General features: G+C 59.5%; 1 protein-coding gene across 1 annotated transcript; it reads left to right on the forward strand.

The window, feature by feature from the left end:
• Positions 1-2,190: 2,190 nt before the first annotated feature.
• Positions 2,191-11,299, forward strand: LOC135888111 (major histocompatibility complex class I-related gene protein-like). Its single transcript, XM_065415916.1, has 7 exons — positions 2,191-2,248; positions 4,338-4,598; positions 5,304-5,579; positions 5,730-6,002; positions 9,150-9,266; positions 10,272-10,304; positions 11,127-11,299. Exons 1-7 carry the CDS (start codon positions 2,191-2,193, stop codon positions 11,297-11,299), a joined length of 1,191 nt encoding a protein of 396 aa, XP_065271988.1.
• Positions 11,300-20,182: the final 8,883 nt, after the last annotated feature.

Below are 20,182 nucleotides of genomic sequence, written 5' to 3' on the forward strand. Positions count from 1 at the left end.
GACGAGGAAAAAAATGAATTCCAAGTGACACAAAGGTTTTATTCAGTCCCAAACTGAACGTTTTGTTTAGATTCTGAGCTTTTAAAAATGTTTTTCAGGTTTTTGGGACATTTCAAAACAAAAAGTAATTTTGAAACAACCCCCCCCCCCAAAAAAATGTTGCATTTCTGGAGGGAGCATTTGGCCAAATCGACACAAATTCACCAAATGTTTGTGTAACCAAAGCTGCATTTTTTGCTGGAAAAAAATGTTGGATGACAAATTCTTGCCCAGCTCTGGTTAGAAGGTACCGAAAGACGGGGGGGGGGGGCACAGCGGGAAGTGGGGGGCAGCCCCAGCCTTTGCAAGCCAACAGCCACCTCAAGTTTCATCCTGATGGGAAAGTCACCCGGTGCCAGGGTCTATGGGTCGCAGCTGCCCTCCCGCAGCACAGGGGGTGCTGGGGGCAGACAGCTCAGAGGCGGCTCTGTGACCCCAGGCCCTGCTCGGAGCCCCCGGCCAGGTGCAGGGCAGAGGCCCCGCGGGGCGCCCGTGTGGTTGGCGCGGGGGGAAACCCTGGTGGTTTTCTCAGCCGTTCCAACAGCAGCCTCTGCCCCACACAAGGAGTTCAGCCTATCAGAGACCAGGGGCGCTGGCACCTGAGGGGGATGGAGGCCACAGATTGGCTGGAGGCCTGATTGCGATCAGGAGACAAGCAGGTGTCGGACCCCTCAGGAAGGCAGGAAGCTGGGGGGGGGGGCTGCTGCTAGGAGCATGAGCTTCAGTGTACGGGAATGTATCCACGGGCCCATCTACCCCGGTATCCCGCCCCGTCCCACTGCCCCGGATCAAACCCATGGGCCCATCTCCCCCGGTATCCCGCCCCGTCCCACTGCCCCGGATCGAACCCATGGGCCCATCTCCCCTGGTATCCTGCCCCGTCCCACTGCCCCGGATCGAACCCACGGGCCCACCTACCCTGGTATCCCGCCCCATCCCACTGACCCGGATCGAACCCACAGGCCCATCTCCCCCGGTATCCCGCCCTCTCCCACTGCCCCGGATCGAACCCACGGGCCCATCTACCCCGGTATCCCGCCCCATCCCACTGACCCGGATCGAACCCACGGGACCCATCTACCCCGGTATCCCGCCCCGCCCCACTGCCCCGGATCGAACCCATGGGCCCATCTACCCCGGTATCCCGCCCTGTCCCACTGCCCCGGATCGAACCCACGGGCCCATCTACCCCGGTATCCCGCCCCATCCCACTGACCCGGATCGAACCCACGGGACCCATCTACCCTGGTATCCCGCCCCGTCCCTCTGCCCCGGATCGAACCCACGGGACCCATCTACCCTGGTATCCTGCCCCGTCCCTCTGCCCCAGATTGAACCCACGGGCCCATCTACCCTGGTATCCCGCCCCATCCCACTGCCCCGGATCGAACCCACAGGCCCATCTACCCCAGTACCCCACCCCGCCCCCGCTGCCCCGGATCGAACCCATGGGCCCATCTACCTGTGTGGGGAGGGGAATTGGGGGACCCTGCCTGGGGGGAATGGGGCACACAGAACCCGTGGTGGGTGGGAGAATTGGGCACACAGAACCTCTGGTGTGGGGGGGAAATGGGGGACCCTTGTATAGGGGGAATGGGGCACACAGAACCCCTGGTGGGTGGGAGAATTGGGCACACAGAACCTCTGGTGTTTGGGGGGGAGAATGGGGGATCCTGGTATAGGGGGAATGGGGCACACAGAATCCCTGGTGGGGGGTAATGGGGGACTCAGAATTCCTGGTGCGGGGTAATGGGGGGATGATCTGGGGGAATGGGGCACACATAACCCCTGGTGGGGTAGAAGGGGGGACCTGGGTGGGAAATGGGGGGCTCTGGCCCCGGGGAATGAGAACTGAGGAGGAGGGGGGATACCAGGAGCCCCTGGGGAGGTGGGGGAAGGGAGGCCGTGCACCCCCGAGTTGGCTGTTGGAGGGCGGGGGGATCAGCCCCCTCCCCCGGCGCTGGGTCCGGCCCCGCGCAGCCCTGCAGCAGGCGGTTCCGCCGGCCACCCCGAGGTCCGCGGCTCCGCCCAGAGATCCCGCCCCGCGGCCCCATTGGCCGGGGCCGGCCCCACATGTGACCGGGGCGGGGTGGGCGCCCCGTTGGGCTTGTGGGCTCTGCGCTGCAGGCGTGGGGAGACCCGGCCCGAGCCATGGCGCTGCCCCTCGCCCTGGGGCTGTGCTGGGGGGCGCTGGCGGCAGCAGCGGCGGGTGAGTGGGGCAGGAGTGAGGCGGGGGGTAAGTAGAGCAGGGCGCTGGGGGATAAGGGGGGGTAAGTGGGGCTGGGGGGGGGCTGGAGCGAAGGGCGCTGGGGGACGAGCAGACTCGGGTGGGGCTGGGGGCAGCGGGGGGGGGCGCTGAGGTACGGGAGGCTGGGGGATAAGGGGGGGTGAGTGGGGCTGGGGGGGCGCTGGCGGCAGCAGCGGCGGGTGAGTGGGGCAGGAGTGAGGCGGGGGGTAAGTAGAGCAGGGCGCTGGGGGATAAGGGGGGGTAAGTGGGGCTGGGGGGGGCGCTGGAGCGAAGGGCGCTGGGGGACGAGCAGACCCGGGAGGATCAGCTGGAAACCGGGAGAGAAACACCCAGCGGGGCCGGGCGGGAGGCGGGTCAGGCCGGGGCTCGGAGCGGGGGATGCTGCGCTGGGGCCCGGCTGGCCCATGGCGGGGGAACGGGGCCAGGGGGTCCGGGCTCTATAGGGAGCAGCCGAGAGCCGCAGCGGGGCTGGCGAGGCGGGAGGCGCATGGCTGGGGTGGGGGGAGCTGGACTGGCTGAGGTGGGGGGAGCCGGGGGTGCATGGTTGAGGTGGGGGGAGCCGGGGGGACGGGACTGGCTGGGACCCCCCAGTCTCCGGCAGCCCCTAGCTAAGGGGGCGTCCAGCGGAGCCGGGGCAGAGGGTGGGTCTGGGGCACTCGGCAGGGGCAGGGCCGGCGGACGAAGGGGGCTGGGGTGACGGGCTGCGGGGACCCCGCTCGGGGCAGCCCTGGGGTGCGGGTTGTGCTGGGGACGCAGCCGTGAGACGCTGTGGAGACTGGCCGGCGGGACGGGCCCTGGCATCGGGGCCCAGGACTGGGAGCTCTCGGGCAGGGGGCCGGCAGAGGGAGGACGGACCCAGGGAGCTGCTGCCCCTAACTCGTGTCCCGTTGGGGTGCGGCTGGTCGCTGGAGGGCACCTGGGGTGGGGGCTGTGCCTAGCGCCAGAGACGCTCGGAGAAGGACCCCGACGTGTGGTTTGGGGGTGGCCCTGGGGTCAGGGAGGTGCCGTGTGCTGGCCTGGTGACGCCCCGGGAAGAGGTGGCCGAACTGTGAACCGCAGGATAACGCTGCTCATGTCACAGAGTCGGGACAAAATCCTTCCCTCTTCAGACAGGAACTCCTGCTCCCCCTCCCGCCCCACACACCTTTCACACATAGTGAAAAGCAGCCGGTGCCCCTGCAGTTAGTGCCTGTAGCACCTGGCATCCACAGAGAGGGCAGAGTTAAGGGCATTGGCACCCATCGGAGCCCAGCCTGGCCCCCTAACCACCAAACTGTCCCTCATCTACGTCAGCCCCTGTTGGCTGCCCCGGCTGTGTTCTCTGGCCCACCGGAGGCAGCTTTGTGCCACTCCAAAGAGGGCGACTTCGACCCCCACGTGCCGTAGGGCACCTGTGGTCACCCAACTCCCTCTCAGCCCAGGGGCTTTCTCTCTCCCGGGGGCTCTGCTCCTCTGCCCCTAATGCCCCCCTTTCCCCAGGGGGTCCGGACTGAGCGGGGCCATGGGGGCACTGGCAGTGACAGCCCTTCCCTGACCGCTCCCACAGGTTCTGCACAATCTCCGCTCCCATCTCAAACTACAGTAAAACTCCTGGCCCTTCAAGTGGCCATGAAAACCTCCCAGCTGTGACCTTAACGGGGTGGGGGAGGGTTCTCACTGGCTACAACCAGCCTGAGACGACAGCCTTGCGAGGGCTGAGCTGCCCCATTCATCTCAATGGGCGTGTTAACTCTGAACCCTAATGATGGTGATGGCACACATTGACCTTGCTCAGTATGTCACCGCTGAACATTTTAGCAGAAGCCTCCGGTTTCTCTGGCATTGTGGGTGAGGCTTGGGGACAGCCCTGCCCCACTGCTCTGACCCCCATGGCTGCTGCATCCCCTTTTCCACTGACTCTCTGCAAGGCCTATCGCTAGGGGTAGCAGAGGGGGGTTAAGAATAGGGGTGTGATTGGAGATGGGGGCTCAGCCCGACCCATGGGGGCAAACCCTCCTCCCCGGAGTAAAGGGATAAGAGGCTCTTTATCTTGTCTTTCCCGCTGGTCCAGAGCCCCACAGCTTGGACATCCTGATCACCGGGCTGAACGAGCTGGACGGGACTCACAGGTTCTTCATGCTCGCCAAGCTGGACGGGCTGGCGCTCGCCTCCTACAGCAGCGACACCCGCGAGGTGAAACCCCTCAGGGAGTGGGCAGCGCAGGCCGTTGGCGCGAGCTATTTAAGGAAGAAGACGCAGGAGTTCAGGCTCTACGAGGCCATCTCCCGAGTGGTGACTCACCGCTGGATGGTGCAGCACAACCAGACTGGCGGTGAGTGCTGCCCCCGCGCCGAGCTCCCAGCGCCCGCAACCTCACCGGCGCCAGCCCCAGGCCACGGGAACCTGCACGAGATTTCCAGCCCTGATTGGCTGCCCTTCCCCACTGCCCCGCCTCCGGGGGTAGAGCAGCCAATCAGGGCAGCTGCAGGAGCATGGCCAAGTTCTTGCTCCCTAGAGTCAGGTCTCGGTGGCCCCAGGCTGGCTGGGAACCAGGCCCCAAGGGGTGTCCGTGCGGTGACTTATCCCGCTCGGTAAGTACCCGCGTGGGCGGTGATTTCTGAGCACAGACGGCACTTTAATCCCAGACGCTGCCGAGCGAGAGCCAAGGGCTGGCGGCTGCAGCGAGACAAACTCAAAGGGGCTAATTTGAACCGGGGGTAACTCCCGCTGGGTTGCGGGGGATTCTCCGTGGAGGCTGGACGTCCCGTTCTGGAGTTAGATCAGGAGCTCTCTGCGGGAATGCTGGGGTGCGCCCGATGCCCTGTGTGAGCTGGGCCCAGTCACTCTGGAGCTCTGAGCCTCAGTTTCCCATCTGTGACCCATGGACAATGGCCCAGCCCTGTGGCAAAGGGTGATGGGATACGTGTGTTAGGGCTGGGGAGGGGCTCGGGCACTGCAGTGATTGGGACGGGCAGGGGCTGTAGATGGACTGACAGACAATATCCTGCACCGTTTTTCCTCCCTGTCTCTCCCCCAGGGATCCACACCCTGCAGCTGCACGTGAACTGTGTGCTGGACGGGGACACCCCCGTGCGAGGGCAGTTTCACTTTGCTTTCGACGGGCAGGATTTCCTCATCCTGGAGAGAAACCAATCCGCGTGGGTGCCGCTGGCGCCGGGAGCCTCCAACGAGACGCACTTCTGGAACGCTGGCCACACCTGGACCCTGTTTGCAAAGGAGTTCCTGCAGGAGGAGTGCGTGGACACCCTGAGGAGCCTGCTGCGGGGCGGGATGGAGGCTCTGGGACGGCAGGGTGAGTCCGAGCAGCCGGCGGTACGGGACGGAGGGAACCACAGAGCGCCCCTCTCTCGTTCTGTGACCGCTAGTCCTCTAGGCTTTGCAAACTATGCCTCACTGGCTCAGGGCTGATTGCACCCCGCTGACGTGTTCCCCTCCCCTCCAGTCCCCCCAGGGATCTCGGTGACCTACAGAGACGCCCCCCACGGCTCCGCCACCCTCTCCTGCCACGCCAGGGGCTTTTACCCCCGTCCCATCCGCGTCTCCTGGGTGCGGGATGGGGCGGAGATCCTGCCGCCCATGAACGCCAGCGGGATCCTGCCCCACGCCGACGGCACCTACCAGATCCGGCAGTCCCTGGAGATCCCCCCGCGGTGGGGCCACGGCTACGCCTGCCGGGTGAACCACAGCAGCCTGGGGGAGCCGGTGCCCACCACGGGTAAGGGGGGCGAATGGTGGAACCCGGGGGGGGCAGTGCCCCCCAGGAGCGGGCGCTCGGCAGCGCTGTCTGCGTGTCCTGGTCTGCACCAGACAGCGCCTTGCACCGTGTGAGTAGTGCCCTTCGAAAAGCAGCTCCGGGAGCCCCTAGCGTGGATGTCCTGAGACGGGGCTCCCCACCGCTGCCCCCCTTTGGGATTGTAGCCGAGGGCTAAGCCGGCCGGGAAGCCCGTTGCTCCCATGGGGCGTCTCAGAGCCAGGTCGAAGGTGCCTCATCTCTTCGGCTGATCAGTCCCCTGGGGGTCAGTCACACGGTGAAGACAAACGTCCGACGCATGGATGGAGTCGATAATTGTACCACATGTAACTAGCAGTAACGCTCCCGTCTGGGCAGCGCCCGGGGCGGTGTTAGCAGCCGTGATGTTCCCTTTCTCTGCTTCTGCTCCGCAGGGCTGACAGTGCAGCTCGTGGTGCTAAAACCGTGGGGCAGTCACGGCCCGAGCGCCAGTTCTGGGGGCAGCGGGGCCGCGAGGGCCCCAGGGGAGCAGGGCAGCTCAGGGCTGAATCTCGCTCGGAGTCTGGGAGCGGAGTTATGTCCCTCCCCGCCTTCGCAGGCCATTTGGCTCGGTGTGAGGCCGTCGGGACGTGTCGCTCTCTAACCCTTCGGTGCAAACACGTCCATGTCCTGTAACCATGAAACGGGGGGTTTGGAGGCCGCGCTTCCCCCTAGGTCCAGACACCACAGCAAGAACTTAACGTTCAGAGCAGAACAAATTTACTGTGTCTCCTTTTCTCTCCCTCCATAGCCCTGCCCGAGGTCTCGGTTTCCCGCAGAGACACCCCCGACAGCTCCGCCACCCTCTCCTGCCGCGCCAGGGGCTTTGACCCGCGTCCCATCTGCGTCTCCTGGGTGTGGGACGGGAAGGAGACCCCGGCGCCCCCCATTGGCGACGCGTCCCAGCTCCAGAGATCCGTGGGGATCCCGCAGCAGGGCGGGGACGGGCACAGCTACTCCTGCCGCGTGCAGCACCGCGGCCTGCAGGAGGCGCTGGCGACCCCGGGTAATGGGCTCTCTCGGGGCAGGGGGAGGGGTGGGACCCGCTCGTGGACGGTGCCAGCGGGGGGTCTCCAGCGTGAGCTATTGCCGAGCACGTCCGGCTGCATCTCCTGCCCGGGGCGGGGACCGGATTGATGCCCACGGATGTGGCAGCAGGAGCCAGGTGACCCATCATCCACGGCCCCCATGCTGTGCCCACCCACCTAGCCCCATTGGAGGCCCCCGACAGCTGGGCCTCTCGAGGACTTGGACACCGGCCAGGTTTGCTCCCAGCTGGGGGAATGAGACACGTCTCCCCCGCCCGTCCCCCGAAAGGGGCCTCCCCCAGACCGCACCGGTCGGTGCCCCTGCGACCAGCCTGTATCAAGCAGGGTCCAGCGCTCCCCGGCTCGGCACCTCGGGCTGTGGGGGGCTGGGCGGGCTCATTCCCAATGAACAGGAGCCTTTCACCCCGAGATCTCCAAGCTCAGCCCCCACTGGGCAAGGCTTGGCGGGTACCCCGTCTCTCGTTACCCCCGGGGGCAGGCTTTTGCCTCCAGCCTGGTGGACACTGGAGCGTGGTGTTACGTGCTTAGCCAGGAAGGAGGGAAGCTGCAGGAGGCTCTGCCGGGCGCTGGCTGGGTTCCCACTCCCCACGGCCGGCACAGCTGGGGCTCCAGGCCTGGGTGCTATAGGATTTAGGGGCCCAACTCCCATTGACTTTGATACCGTTACCAATCCAGGCTCAGCCCCTTCACCCCACGGACACTTCACTGGCTGGACCCAGCGGCCGGGAGCTGCCAGGCGTGAGGAGAAGCCAGAGCCCGCGGTGTCTGTCAGGGGCCACATACAACCCCCCTTCTCCGCCCAGGATGGGGTCACATGCTGCATTTGGGGCTCAATCCCCGTGTCCGTTCCTGAGCTGGGGCAGGTCTCTGCAGCACGGGGCCAGCTCTGTCCATCTCCACCAATCAGGGGCCGATTTTCTGCGTCGCTTTTTGATGAGATGTTTAAGGTTCCTGGTGGTTTGAGGGAATCTCTCGTATTCCCCACATGGCATAGAAAGAGTCTGTCTCAGTCTCTCCTCTGTCCCCACGGCTGCTCCTCTCTGGGGTCGGACGAGAGCCGAGCGGGAAACCGTTCTCCCAGCCTGGGAAAAGCTCTGAGATTTCCAAACACACTCCCATCCCGCAGCAGGATGAAAAGTTGGAATCTCAAACTTTCACAAACTTAAAACCCGAAGGCTATTTCTCTTCAGGTCAATGAAAAAACACTTTGATTTGAGAAATTTGAAATGTTTGGTTTCAGTTTTGACCTTTGATTTTTTTTAAAAACATTTATTTCCTGTAAATTCACTGACTTTTCTCACTGAAAAGTTGCTTTGAGCTGAGAAAGGGGATTTCACATTGAAAACGCTGGAACAGGATGTCTGACCATTTCACAACTTTTCCAAAAGGGGAAATTGGTTAAAACCGACCCGTTGCCCGGCCCTGGCCCCGTTTCGCAGAGGTGACGCTGTAGGATGGAAACGGTCCAAGCGGTTCCCATCGGCGCCTTTCAGTGGCGGGAGAAGGAACCCGTCACACGGCCGAGGGGCTCTCCCGGTGTCCCTGTAACACACACGACCGGAGCAGCAGGGACTGGGTCCAGTACAGCCCTCAGGGACTGTCCCGGGTTCCCCACTGGGCTCTGCCCCAGCCTGTCCCCAGTGACCCCGTTGCTGTGCTGACCCCCAAGCACCCTTGGGGCAGCCCCGCGGCCCAGCTCCCCCCGACGGGGCCTGTGAGTTCAGCCCCCGGCTCCCGTGGTCGCTGTGTGCGGCGGGGCCGGCTGCAGTCGGACTCTGCGGGGAGGTTTCCTGCTTTAGGGACAAGCCGGGGCTGCCTGGGGCTAACGGCCCATCCTGGCTCTCCCGGTGCCAGCTCAGGGCCCTGCCAGCCCCGGGTGGGGATCCCAGGCCAAGCCGGCTGGTCCCAGCGTGACCCGGACCCTGCCCGGGGCGGGGGGTAACTCGGCCCTCCTGGGCAGTGACACAGAGCGGGAAGGGCCCTGAGTCAGACGCCCGGTAAATCCCCCATTCACCCCAGTGACCATCTCTCCTCATCCCCGCAGCGCCCGGGAAGATGGGGGGCCTGGCCCCCGGGATCCTGGCCTTCCTTGGCCTCGCTGCGCTGACTGGGGCCGGCGCCGCATTGGCTGGCGTCGTGGTGTGGAGGAGAAAGCGCCCGGGTAAGGGAGCGACGGGGGGTGGGGGAATCCCCATAAGGCAGGGCTGGGGGCAGAGCCCGGGGAGGGGCAGAGAGAGGGTGACAATCTCCTCTGGGAGGGTGGGGCAGCCCCAGGGCACGGGGCCGTGGGGTGGGGTGGGGCAGGTTCGTGCCTTGGCAGAGACAGGTGATGAGCTGGGCTTGGGTAGGTGGGGTCAGAATCACCACGGGGTGGGGGTGTCCTTGTCTGGCTGGGGGTGTGTGTGGAGAAGGGGTCACTGGGAAGTGGGGTGTTCAGAGGGGCAGGGATTGCTGGGGGTGTCCTTGTCTGGCTGGGGGGTGGAGATGGGGTCACAGGGAAGTGGGGTGTTCAGAGGGGCAGGGATTGCTGGGGGAGATCCTTGTCTGGCCGGGGGAGGTGGAGATGGGGGTCACTGGGAAGGGGGTGTTCAGGTGAGGCAGGGATTGCTGGGGGGGATCCTTGTCTGGCTGGGGGGTGGAGATGGGGGTCACAGGGAAGGGGGGTGTTCAGGTGGGGCAGGGATTGCTGGAAGGGGGGATCCTTGTCTGGCTGGGGGGTGGAGATGGGGGTCACTGGGAAGGGGGTGTTCAGGTGGGGCAGGGATTGCTGGAAGGGGGGATCCTTGTCTAGCTGGGGGGTGGAGATGGGGTCACTGGGAAGGGGGTGTTCAGGTGGGGCAGGGATTGCTGGGGGGGATCCTTGTCTGGCTGGGGGGTGGAGATGGGGGTCACTGGGATGGGGGTGTTCAGGTGAGGCAGGGATTGCTGGGGGGGATCCTTGTCTGGCTGGGGGGTGGAGATGGGGGTCACAGGGAAGGGGGGTGTTCAGGTGGGGCAGGGATTGCTGGGGGGGATCCTTGGCTGGCCGGGGGAGGTGGAGATGGGGGTCACTGGGATGGGGGTGTTCAGGTGGGGCAGGAATTGCTGGAGGGGTGGGGGGACCCCAACCAGTTCAGCCCCCCCCCCGTGCCCAGTCGTGACGCGCTCGCTCTCTGCTCCATTTCAGACTCCGGCAGAAGCAGCTTCGCCCCGACTGCCAGTGAGTGACCCCGGGGACACCGGGCCCGATCCCTGCCCCTGGGACTGCCCTGCCCCAGTGCATTGTGGGTACACCGGGGTGGGGGTCCCTCGCTGGCTGGCCCTGCCCCCGGGCTGCCAGTCCAGGTCACACACCCCACGCAGCCGCCTCCCTAGCACCCAGCAGGGGTGACCAGTCCCTCTGTGCCCACCCGACGCCAGGCCTGGGGCTGGGCTTGGGGTTAGCAGCCGCCGGAGCTGCCGTCCATTGGGCAGGGCCCCCAGGGCCCCCAGAGACTCAGTCTGGAGCTCCGGGACCTGGGAAACCCCAAGAGGGGGGAGGAGAAGGGGGGTCACACCGTGAAATCAGGAACATGGAATAAACCTTCCTCTGTCTCCCCAGGAGAGGATCCCGCCCCCGGCCCGGAGCCCGCTGGCCAGCATCAGACCACACTGGTGTGACAGGCCGGGCGCCCAGTGACCCACCACCCACAGCCCCTGCCAGCCCGGAGCCCACTGGCCCGCGTCAGACCACACCGGTGTGACGGGCCGGGCGCCCGGTGACCCCACAGCCCCTGCCAGCCCGGACCCCGCTGGCCCGTGTCGGACCCCGCCTGTGTGACAGGCCAGGCGCCCAGTGACCCCACAGCCCCTGCCAGCCCGGACCCCGCTGGCCCGCGTCGGACCCCGCCGGTGTGAGACGCCGGGTGCTGCTCAGCCGGGCTGGAGACGGGGCGCCAGGTTTTACCAGTGAGGGGAATGAACCCCTGGAGCTATTTTCCAAGGGTCCGGGTGGATTCTCCACCCCGGCGTGTTTAACTCACAATTGGCTGGTTCTCTCCAGGATCTGCTCTGGGGATTATTGGGGCAGGTCTCCGGCCCCTGCTGTGCAGGGGATCAGACCCGATGATCGCAGTGATCCCTTTTGGCCTTGGGATCTGTGACTCTATGAACCCACCACCCACAGCCCCTGTCAGCCCGGACCCCGCTGGCCAGCGTCGGACCACACCTGTGTGACGGGCCAGCCGCCCGGTGACCCACCACCCACAGCCCTGCCTGCCTGCCAGGAGTCGCCCGCAGCAGAGACCCTGCACGTGGCACCGTGCGCACGACTCCTCCCCAGACACAGCAGCTCCCCAGCCGCGAGAGGCTCCGGCTGCCCAGGCCCTGCGGCTCTCGCGCCGGCTCGGGGGATAAACTCCCCGCGCAGCTCGCTGGGCCTGTGCGGCTCCCGGAGAGCTCGGCGGGCTGGATCGTCCTGCGAGCGGTGCGGTTCCGGCTCCCAGCCGGGCGTGCGGAGCCCTGGGGGATCAGACGGGCTGGGTCTGCCAAGCAGCCCCCTTCCCACGGCCCGTCCCCTTCCTGCTTGCCGGCCACGGGGCAGGGGCTGAGCTGGGGGGCTGGGCTCCGGTTGGGGGCCGGGAGCCGCCCATGGGACAGCTGGAGAGAAGCCCAGGAACGGTGCCGGAGCCGGGCGGGGAACAGGCTGCGAGTGCCGGACGTCCCGGCCAGGGCAGGTCTGCCTGGGACTTGGGGAGCAGCAGAGACCCGGAGCCGGGGGCCCAGGGGGAGACACTCCCCGAACCCAGCCCGGAAACCCACAGACACCGATTGGCTGGGCTGGAGTCCGGGCTGGAGCAGGAGCCCCCGGCACGCGGCTGACGGGCCCAGACTCTCCACTGGGCTGCCTCAGGGGCCCGAACTGGAGCCGCTATCGCTCCCCTGGGACTGCAGCTGCCTCTGGGCCGGGGGGATCTGCCCCCACCCCAGTAAATACCCCTCCCCTGAGCCGCGTGTCTGAGTGTTACTGGGACCTCCGGGGCTGGGCGCGGTGCCGCGGGCGCTGCTGGCACCCCAGGGCTTGGGGGGCTCCGGCACTGAGCAGCCTCGTGCACTACACGTGTGAGGAGGGGGCTGCCCCCCCCGCTCTGTCCCAGCCCGTGGGGCTCTGGGAGTCACGGTAAAGCTGCAGTTCATGCCCTGGAAGCAGTGTGGGAAATACGTAACTATCCCTGCCCCGGTGCTGCCCCCGCCTGTGGGGAAGGAGGATGCGGCACGAGTTCCGACCAAGGGGCTTAGCTGCCCACCAGGGCCCCCTGCCCCCTCCATCCCTGCTGCCTCAGAGCAAACCCCCTGCACCCCACTCCGCTCCCAGAGCCGGGAGAGAACCCAGGAGTCCAGGCTCCCAGCCCCCCCTGCTCTAACCACCAGTCCCCACTCCCCTCCCAGAGCTGGGAGAGAACCCAGGAGTCCGGGCTCCCAGCCCCCCCCTGCTCTAACCACCAGTCCCCACTCCCCTCCCAGAGCTGGGAGAGAACCCAGGAGTCCTGACTCCCAGCCCCCCCTGCTCTAACCCACCCGCCCCCACTCCCCTCCCAGCGCCGTGAGAGAACCCAGGAGTCCTGGCTCCCAGCCCACCCTGTTGTGACCCACCAGCCCCCCTCCCCTCCCCTCCCAGAGCCGGGAGAGAACCCAAGAGTCCTGGCTCCCAGCCCCCCTGCTCTAACCCACCAGCCCCCACTCCCCTCCCAGAGCTGGGGGCAGAGGTGTTTGCTGGTCTGGATGGGGGTGTGGGTCTGATCCAGGCGGGGTGGGGCTGATGGGGGAGGGGGAGTACCGGGCCGGCTGGACCCATGGGGCTCTGTCTGCGATGGCCCCCTGGCGGAGCTGGCTGCCTCGCGGGGGCCCCATCCTGACCCCTCTCCCCGGTTACAAATTGCTCTCAGCCCTCCGGCCCAGCAGTGGTCTCTGCTCCCGTGGTGCCCGGTCGCAGGAGCTGGGCGGCGAGGGTGCCAGTCTGCTGGGCGTTTAACCCTGCACCCGCCATGGGCGAGTCTGGCACTGGGGGCGGGGGGTTATGGCCTGGTTCAGAGCCCTGGGTCCATGCTGGGCCTGGTGGCCCTGGGGTGGGCGATGGGAGGGAAGGACCCTGGTCGTGGCTGGCTGGACCCACGTGCAGCCTGTAGCCCCTTCGCTGTGACGCAGCCGGCCCCTGCCCTGCGCCCCCCAGGCTAGCCGCCCCCTGTCCCCTGCTGGGGGTAACGGGGGTAGTGGGGGATGGGGGCAGCATCTCTGCGCTGCTGGCGGGGCTGCTGGGGGCAGGAGGCGCCCGGGGTGAGTGCCAGGGTGTGGGGGGGATGCAAGGGGCAGCTTGGGGGGGGGGGCTGAGACTGAATGACCCTCCCTCTGCCCCAGCCCCCTGTGAGCCCCCATCCTTCCCTGGAATCTGAGGGATCCCCCCCATGTTGAGCCAGAGCCCCGCACCCCAGGGAGACAGGGCCCGGGTCCTGTGTGCCGTGGGGGGGTGTTGGGGTTCCCCTGAGCAGAGCAGTGTGGGGGTGGGGTAGTGCACTGGGGGAGCCCAGCCCTGAATCCCCCCCCATGCCTCCTCTCCCTGGGCCGGTCCCTTCTGCCCCCCCAGCAGTGGCTGCACCCTGACTCCAGCAGCTCTGGTTCCAGCCAGGTGCACCAGGCCTGGCCAGCAGTGGCTCTGGCTAGCGATCAGCCTGGATGCAGTTTTAATAGTGGCGTGTTGTAATTTTTTGGCGCTTTGTGTTTGTTTTGGGGGGTTTTTTTTAGAACATTTGGTTCGGTGATGGCCTTTGCACTTATTTTTTAATACACATATTTTTTATTCACACACAACAGGATTGATTTACACAGAACATTTTAAACAGGAACATCAAGTTGCAATGCAAAAGAAAAACAATCACCACATTCTTTTACTTATTTTAAAATGCTAAACTTACAACAAAGTGGTGACCCTAAAGGTCTGTTACTGCCTTGAAATCAGCTTCAGACACAGATTCCGGCTGATGCATCTCTACCAATGGCCCATGAGTCCATCTTTTTCTGCTACTTAAAAAGGGTGGCTGGCAGGATATGGTGAAATTATACATTAATATGTTTAATAGATGCTATATTATAATTTATTTTAAATTATACAAAATACAAACATAAAATTTTACTATTACATGTCCCCCTTTGACCCCCTCAAGAACAATTCTTGAGTGGGTCATATTTTATACAACTGTTTCATAGCAATATACTGAGAGGCAATTTGAGCTTGTGGTTGTAATTTAATAAACATTTTGTTTTGTTTAACCGCACATACAACACATTCCTAGCAAGCAAACAGAGGACAATGTTAACACAACTAGTAATGTTCTCTGTATATATCTCTTTCTACTGTATTTTCCACTGCGTGCATCTGATGAAAGAGTTCAGTGGAGGGCAACAAAAATGATTAGGGGTCTGGAGCACATGACTTATGAGGAGAGGCTGAGGGAACTGGGATTGTTTAGTCTGCAGAAGAGAAGAGTGAGGGGGGATTTGATAGCTGCTTTCAACTACCTGAGGGGGGTTCCAAAGAGGATGGAGCTCGGCTGTTCTCAGTGGTGGCAGATGACAGAACAAGAAGCAATGGTCTCAAGTTGCAGTGGGGGAGATCTAGGTTGGATATTAGGAAACACTATTTCACTAGGAGGGTGGTGAAGCACTGGAATGGGTTAGCTAGGGAGGTGGTGAAATCTCCTTCCTTAGAGGCTTTTAAGGTCAGGCTTGACAAAGCCCTGGCTGGGATGATTTAGTTGGGAATTGGTCCTGCCATGAGCAGGGGGTTGGACTAGATACTTCCTGAAGTCCCTTCCAACCCTGATATTCTATGATTCTATGAAGTGGGTTTTAGCCCATGAAAGCTTACGCTCAAATTTGTTAGTCTCTAAGATGCCACAAGACTCCTCGTTCTTTTTTCTGATGAGGCGAACACGGCTACCACTCTGAAATCTAGTAAACGATCTGCTCTTATAGGTCGGGGACCAGCCTGTAAAAACGTCATACCAGTGATAGGCTGTCAGTTGTTTTTTAAACCTAGCAATTTTTAGCATGTCTCCATTTGCACATAATGTTTGAATGATGCTTTTTTATATTTTTTTGTGTTTGTTGTAAAAACGGAGTCATCTTGGTTTTTGACAATAAGTGATTAGTTAGATTGTGCCAATCCAGGGCAAGGGTAACAGAGAAATTAACCGGAGTAGCGGTTACAATGCTCTGTGCTTTTTTTATTTTTGGTAAATAGTACGTGTGATTGCTAGTATATAATACATTGGCATTGCATCTACATTCATCCACTGGGGGGGTGGCTGAGACTTGCATTTTCCCCAAATACTGTTTCCCAGGATGTAACACCTACACATTGTCCGTTGTGCAAAACATGCGTTGCATTTTCTAATTTGTCCCACTCCCGTGTTCCCAATGAGGTATTTTTGCTACATGGTTTGGGGTAGGGACAAGCACACGCATTTCTGAGGGCTCCATGCCGTACACCCTCGGGTGTCCAATAATTTCTTCTCTTTCCCAGCCCACTGGCCCATAACCTGGTGTAGCCAAAAGGATCCCATCGTCAATTTTGGGAGCGGGCTCACTTTTAATACTTTTGTGTTTATAGACTGTTGGTGAGCAATTTTAACTATAATTTTACCTAATAACAAATTAGGCTGAATCATGCTGGGAGCATACTGCATTCATTTATGTTTGTAGGTATTGAACAAGGACCGTTTTTGTTGTTTTAAACGATGCGTTAATACCCAAACATTCCCAGATATCACCCAAAACATTTCGTGTTTAATAAGAATTTGTATCTCAATACAGCCTATGGCCAAGGCAGTTTTATTTTTGAATGTTATTTGTGGTTTATACAGCGGCCAGGAGGTGGTGTTTAGCGACCGCCACATATTCCATGTGGCTTGTAGGTTTTTTAGATTGATTTGTACCAAGTTTATAGTAGTATCTGCCTGCTTGTGAATGAGACTATTTTGCAGCTGTGACAAGGAACTTAACTTATTTTTAATTACCTTTTGGTTGATAGTATTTATCATTTTTGTTTTAATACCAATTTTTTTAAGATGGTGTTTACTACATTTTGTTTTGCTCGGCCATTGGGGTGTTGATGTGTTTTTATTTAGGCCGTTATAATAGGAAGGGAGTTGGGTGAACATTTAGGTTCCAATTTAGACACGTTTAGCTGAGTTTAATTTATACCAATTTTTATTTTTACTAATAGTGGGTTTAACAAAACTTTTACTGGATCACTTGGGGTTACAAACAATTCTGCTTTTTTATTTTAATTGGGGTACCTCTTTCGAATGCATAGTTCCTGGGCCAGGTTCTGGTGCATGTGCCGGGAACCAGAGGTTCCATTCACTACGGGGTATTGGGTAGTACCCCACAATAACTGTTAGTGTTGTTCCTGTCTTAATAGGCTTATTTTATTGATATGGTAATCGTGGGTAGCTGGAACTCCAGGTGGTATTCCCATAGGGTCCTTTTATTTTAACCCTTATTTTTTAGTGGGTTGGTATTTTTGTGGTGTTTATAAGGTGAACTTTAAGTCCCATTTTCCCTTCCCAGGCATATACACTGGTATTTCCTAAGGGTTTTAAGAGTTGGCTAGTGTTTTTATTATACCATTTCATGAGGATCACTGGATCACGGGTAGGAATCCATGATTGGCTGGTGGGGAGTGAATTACTTCTTAAATATTGGCTTATGAGGAGGGCTGCATTTTCTCCCATGATCGCTCTAATTATTTGGGCACTGAACGTTCCCAGAAGCAGGTAAAGCCAAACCTTACACTGGCGTCTTATTTTTTGTGGATTAAAATTGTGGTGGTTACGCAGCGCCTCGTGCTCAGGTTCCAGGGAGCTCTTTTTTGCAAAGAATTTAAACATCATTATTTATGTAAACAGTTTAATTTGTGAAACATAGAAAACTGAAATGGGTCCATCTTTTTCAGTGCGGTGTACCAATGGGCTAAGGCAGTCCACCATGGAGTAAGGGCCTATTTATTTTGATTTTAGTGAGTGGTTTGTTTGTTTTTATTTTAAGGTACATGACTTGGTTCCCTGTTTCCCACTAGGCTGCCTTTGTGGGTCTTTGTGGATTTTTTTGTTAACAGCTTGGTGTTTTTTGACCTTTGCCCTTTTGCAACATTTTTATTTGTAAATACAGTTTAAATGCTTATTAATTTTTTTGCTTAATGCAGTTTTTTTGTAACATAATATATAACAATGCTAGCAACAAGACAAACAACACAAGACAAAACATAAAACACAATTTTTGTCGTGACAGTAGATTTATGGTATTCTGGGTTGCTTTTTAGCTAGTACCAGCTTTTTTTGAAGTTTTGAAAGACAAAAATAACATTTTTTTACCCCTTTTGGGGTGGCAGATTATTGTTTAAAACATTTTTTTTTTTTACAAATATTTTTGCGGATTGCAGGCAAAACAGAGGAATTACCCCCAGACTTTATTGTGTTTTTTGTTTTATAGGCAGGCCAGGTTTTAATGGTTTTTACTTTTTAAGGGTTTAGGGGAAATTATCCCACTGTTCAGTTATTAAATGTATGAGGTGGTGTACCTCCGTTGTTGTTTTTATACAGCAGACCAAGTTTGTAATCGTTTTTCTGCTGTGCTAAGCTTTCGTTTTTTTACAGGTAATAGCTGAGAAGCATCATTACCATATGACCTTAAAGTGGTTTTTTTTTTAGTTTTTGTTTTTTGTTTTTTTTAATTATACCCACTATACATTGTTACAGGGGTACTTGTTAACATCACATTTATTTCAATGTTTAATATTAACATTACATTTATTAAAAGTATTTTGCTATATTATGAATTATATTTTGGGGGGTTTGATGAATTAAAAGGTCGGAGTGTCATGCATATAAGCAGAGCCCTTTTGTACCTGTTTTTAGATTTTAGCACTGCGTGTACACACACACACACACACACACACAAGTTTTTTTGTTTTTTTTTACTTAGGGTTAACCTTTTTTTTTTTTTTTTAGGTTTGACTTTTGTTGTTGTTGTTTTTTTGGAGGGTTATAATTTGAGCCTTTTGGGTTCAGGTAGTTGGTTTGCTGACCAGGTCTGTCCTTTATCTGCAGCTCCTTTGGGCTGCCATTTATGGGCAGTTTTTTAAAAAAAATTGATCAGTGAGGTAATTTGCATCGACACAGACGCTTTCTGGCTTGCTTTTGGATTCAAAGCCCTCAGCAGCTCAGAGACTCTGTCTTGAAAGGGACACAATCAACTTCCACCCGAGTTCTGATTCCTTTTCACTTTGCACTCCTGCTTTTAAAACACACGGCGATCTGAAAAAGAAACCCCAACCTAGTGTGGCTCCTTTTGGAGCCCTAATAAGATTTTAATTATGTAGCATGTTTGTTTGCATTTCTTTTACCCCTTCTCCAATATACACTGCACATGTCCTGGGGAAAACGCACATTCCTTTCATAGTTTAACTTTTATAACATTATTTTAGCCAGTTTAATTTTTACATAAGGTGTAACTGGTTTTTTTGTGCCTACAGAGGTTTTATGTACCCCTATTAAAGTGACAGTTTGATTACACAGAGCCATCTTAAGGTTCAGTGTTTTTAACATTGCTTCTCTGTGCACCTCACCCCTTGTGTTGCTCCAGAGGGGCACTGGTTTTTTACATTTTGTATTTTTTTATTACAGCGTGGGTGAGATAATGCTGGGTGCCCCTCAGTGCCCGGCACCCCCGCCCAGGTCCCATCTCCAGCTGGGGCCGGCTCTGCCGCTGCAGAGGGAGGAGAGAAAACACAAACAAACCCCACAACACATTATTTTGTTGCGGGTGGGGGAGGGGATCCCTTCCTGACCCCTGCCAGTGGCTGGCTGAGGCCCTGAAGCATGAGCGTTAGGAACATAACCTGTAAGCGGGACAAGAGCCGGCGAGCCGCTGAGCCTGTACCCACCATCCCCATCGCCCGCCAGACAGTCCCGCAGTCCAGTCGCCAGCTGGCTCTGGCAATGGAGGGATGGTTTGTGCCCCCCCCAGCTCCTATGGGGGCTGCTCCAGCCTTGCCCCTCGCAGGGTCCGAAACCTCCTCCTTCCCAGCCGGGATTCGCTCCTGGCCCCTTCGCCCCCTTTGTGCCCGTGCCCCATGGTACCTGCGCCCAGTGCCCTGCCCCAGAGCGGGTCCAGCCCCTCCCCGCCCAGCCCCCCGGGCTCCCCCAGGCCCTGCAGCCCCCGCCCAGCCCGCAGCGCTGCCCCGGCCCTTCGCACGCCCCCGGGCACGGCAGTGCCGGCTTTACAATGGCGCCGGTGGCTCCATGGAGCCGGGCCCATGCTCATAAGGGGCCCCGGCCTGCTCCGCTTGCACTGTGCCCCGAGACCCCACTGACTCCCCCCGCCCACCACTTGCTCCTCTCAGCCTTCCCGCCAGCTGGCTGAGGGCTCCTCTACGCCCCCTGGCCCCTCCGCCCCCTGCTCCTCTTTGCCCCCTGGCTGGACCCCAGTGCAGCTCCAGCTCCGGGCAGTCTCTGCGTTCCACCACCTGTGGGACCCCACCTGTCTCCCCGGAGCTGAGCCGCCTGGGACTGGGGCAGAAGCCCAGCCAGTCTTAGCTGGGGGGGTGGGGGGGGGCAGGAAGACAATGTGGGGGGCCCCCGGAACCAGCCTGGCACACACAGTCGCCTCCCAGCCGTGCCGGTCAGTGCGGCCGGGAGGCAGGACGTGGGGGAGTGGGTCTGTGGGGCGCATGGGGGCTGCTGGGCTGTGAGGGGGCGGGGAGGATCTGTGTGTGTTGGGGCACTAGGGAGTGGGGGTTTTGTGGGGGGTGCTGGGCTGTGAGGGGATGGGGAAGGTGTGTGTGTTGGGGCACTAGGGAGTGGGGGTTCTGTGGGGGGTGCTGGGCTGTGAGGGGGCGGGGAGGATCTGTGTGTGTTGGGGCACTAGGGAGTGGGGGTTCTGTGGGGGGTGCTGGGCTGTGAGGGGGCGGGGAGGATCTGTGTGTGTTGGGGCACTAGGGAGTGGGGGTTCTGTGGGGGGTGCTGGGCTGTGAGGGGGCGGGGAGGATCTGTGTGTGTTGGG

The sequence above is a fragment of the Emys orbicularis genome, chromosome 13 (genome assembly GCF_028017835.1).
Source record: "Emys orbicularis isolate rEmyOrb1 chromosome 13, rEmyOrb1.hap1, whole genome shotgun sequence".
NCBI classification, from domain to species: domain Eukaryota; kingdom Metazoa; phylum Chordata; order Testudines; family Emydidae; genus Emys; species Emys orbicularis.

Coding starts and splice junctions, on each gene's coding strand:
- LOC135888111 (XM_065415916.1), top strand. CDS start 2,191: ATGGCGCTGCCCCTCGCCCTGGGGCTGTGCTGGGGGGCGCTGGCGGCA. Junction 2,249..4,337: donor GCTGGCGGCAGCAGCGGCGG/GTGAGTGGGGCA, acceptor CCGCTGGTCCAG/AGCCCCACAGCTTGGACATC. Junction 9,267..10,271: donor GTGGAGGAGAAAGCGCCCGG/GTAAGGGAGCGA, acceptor GCTCCATTTCAG/ACTCCGGCAGAAGCAGCTTC.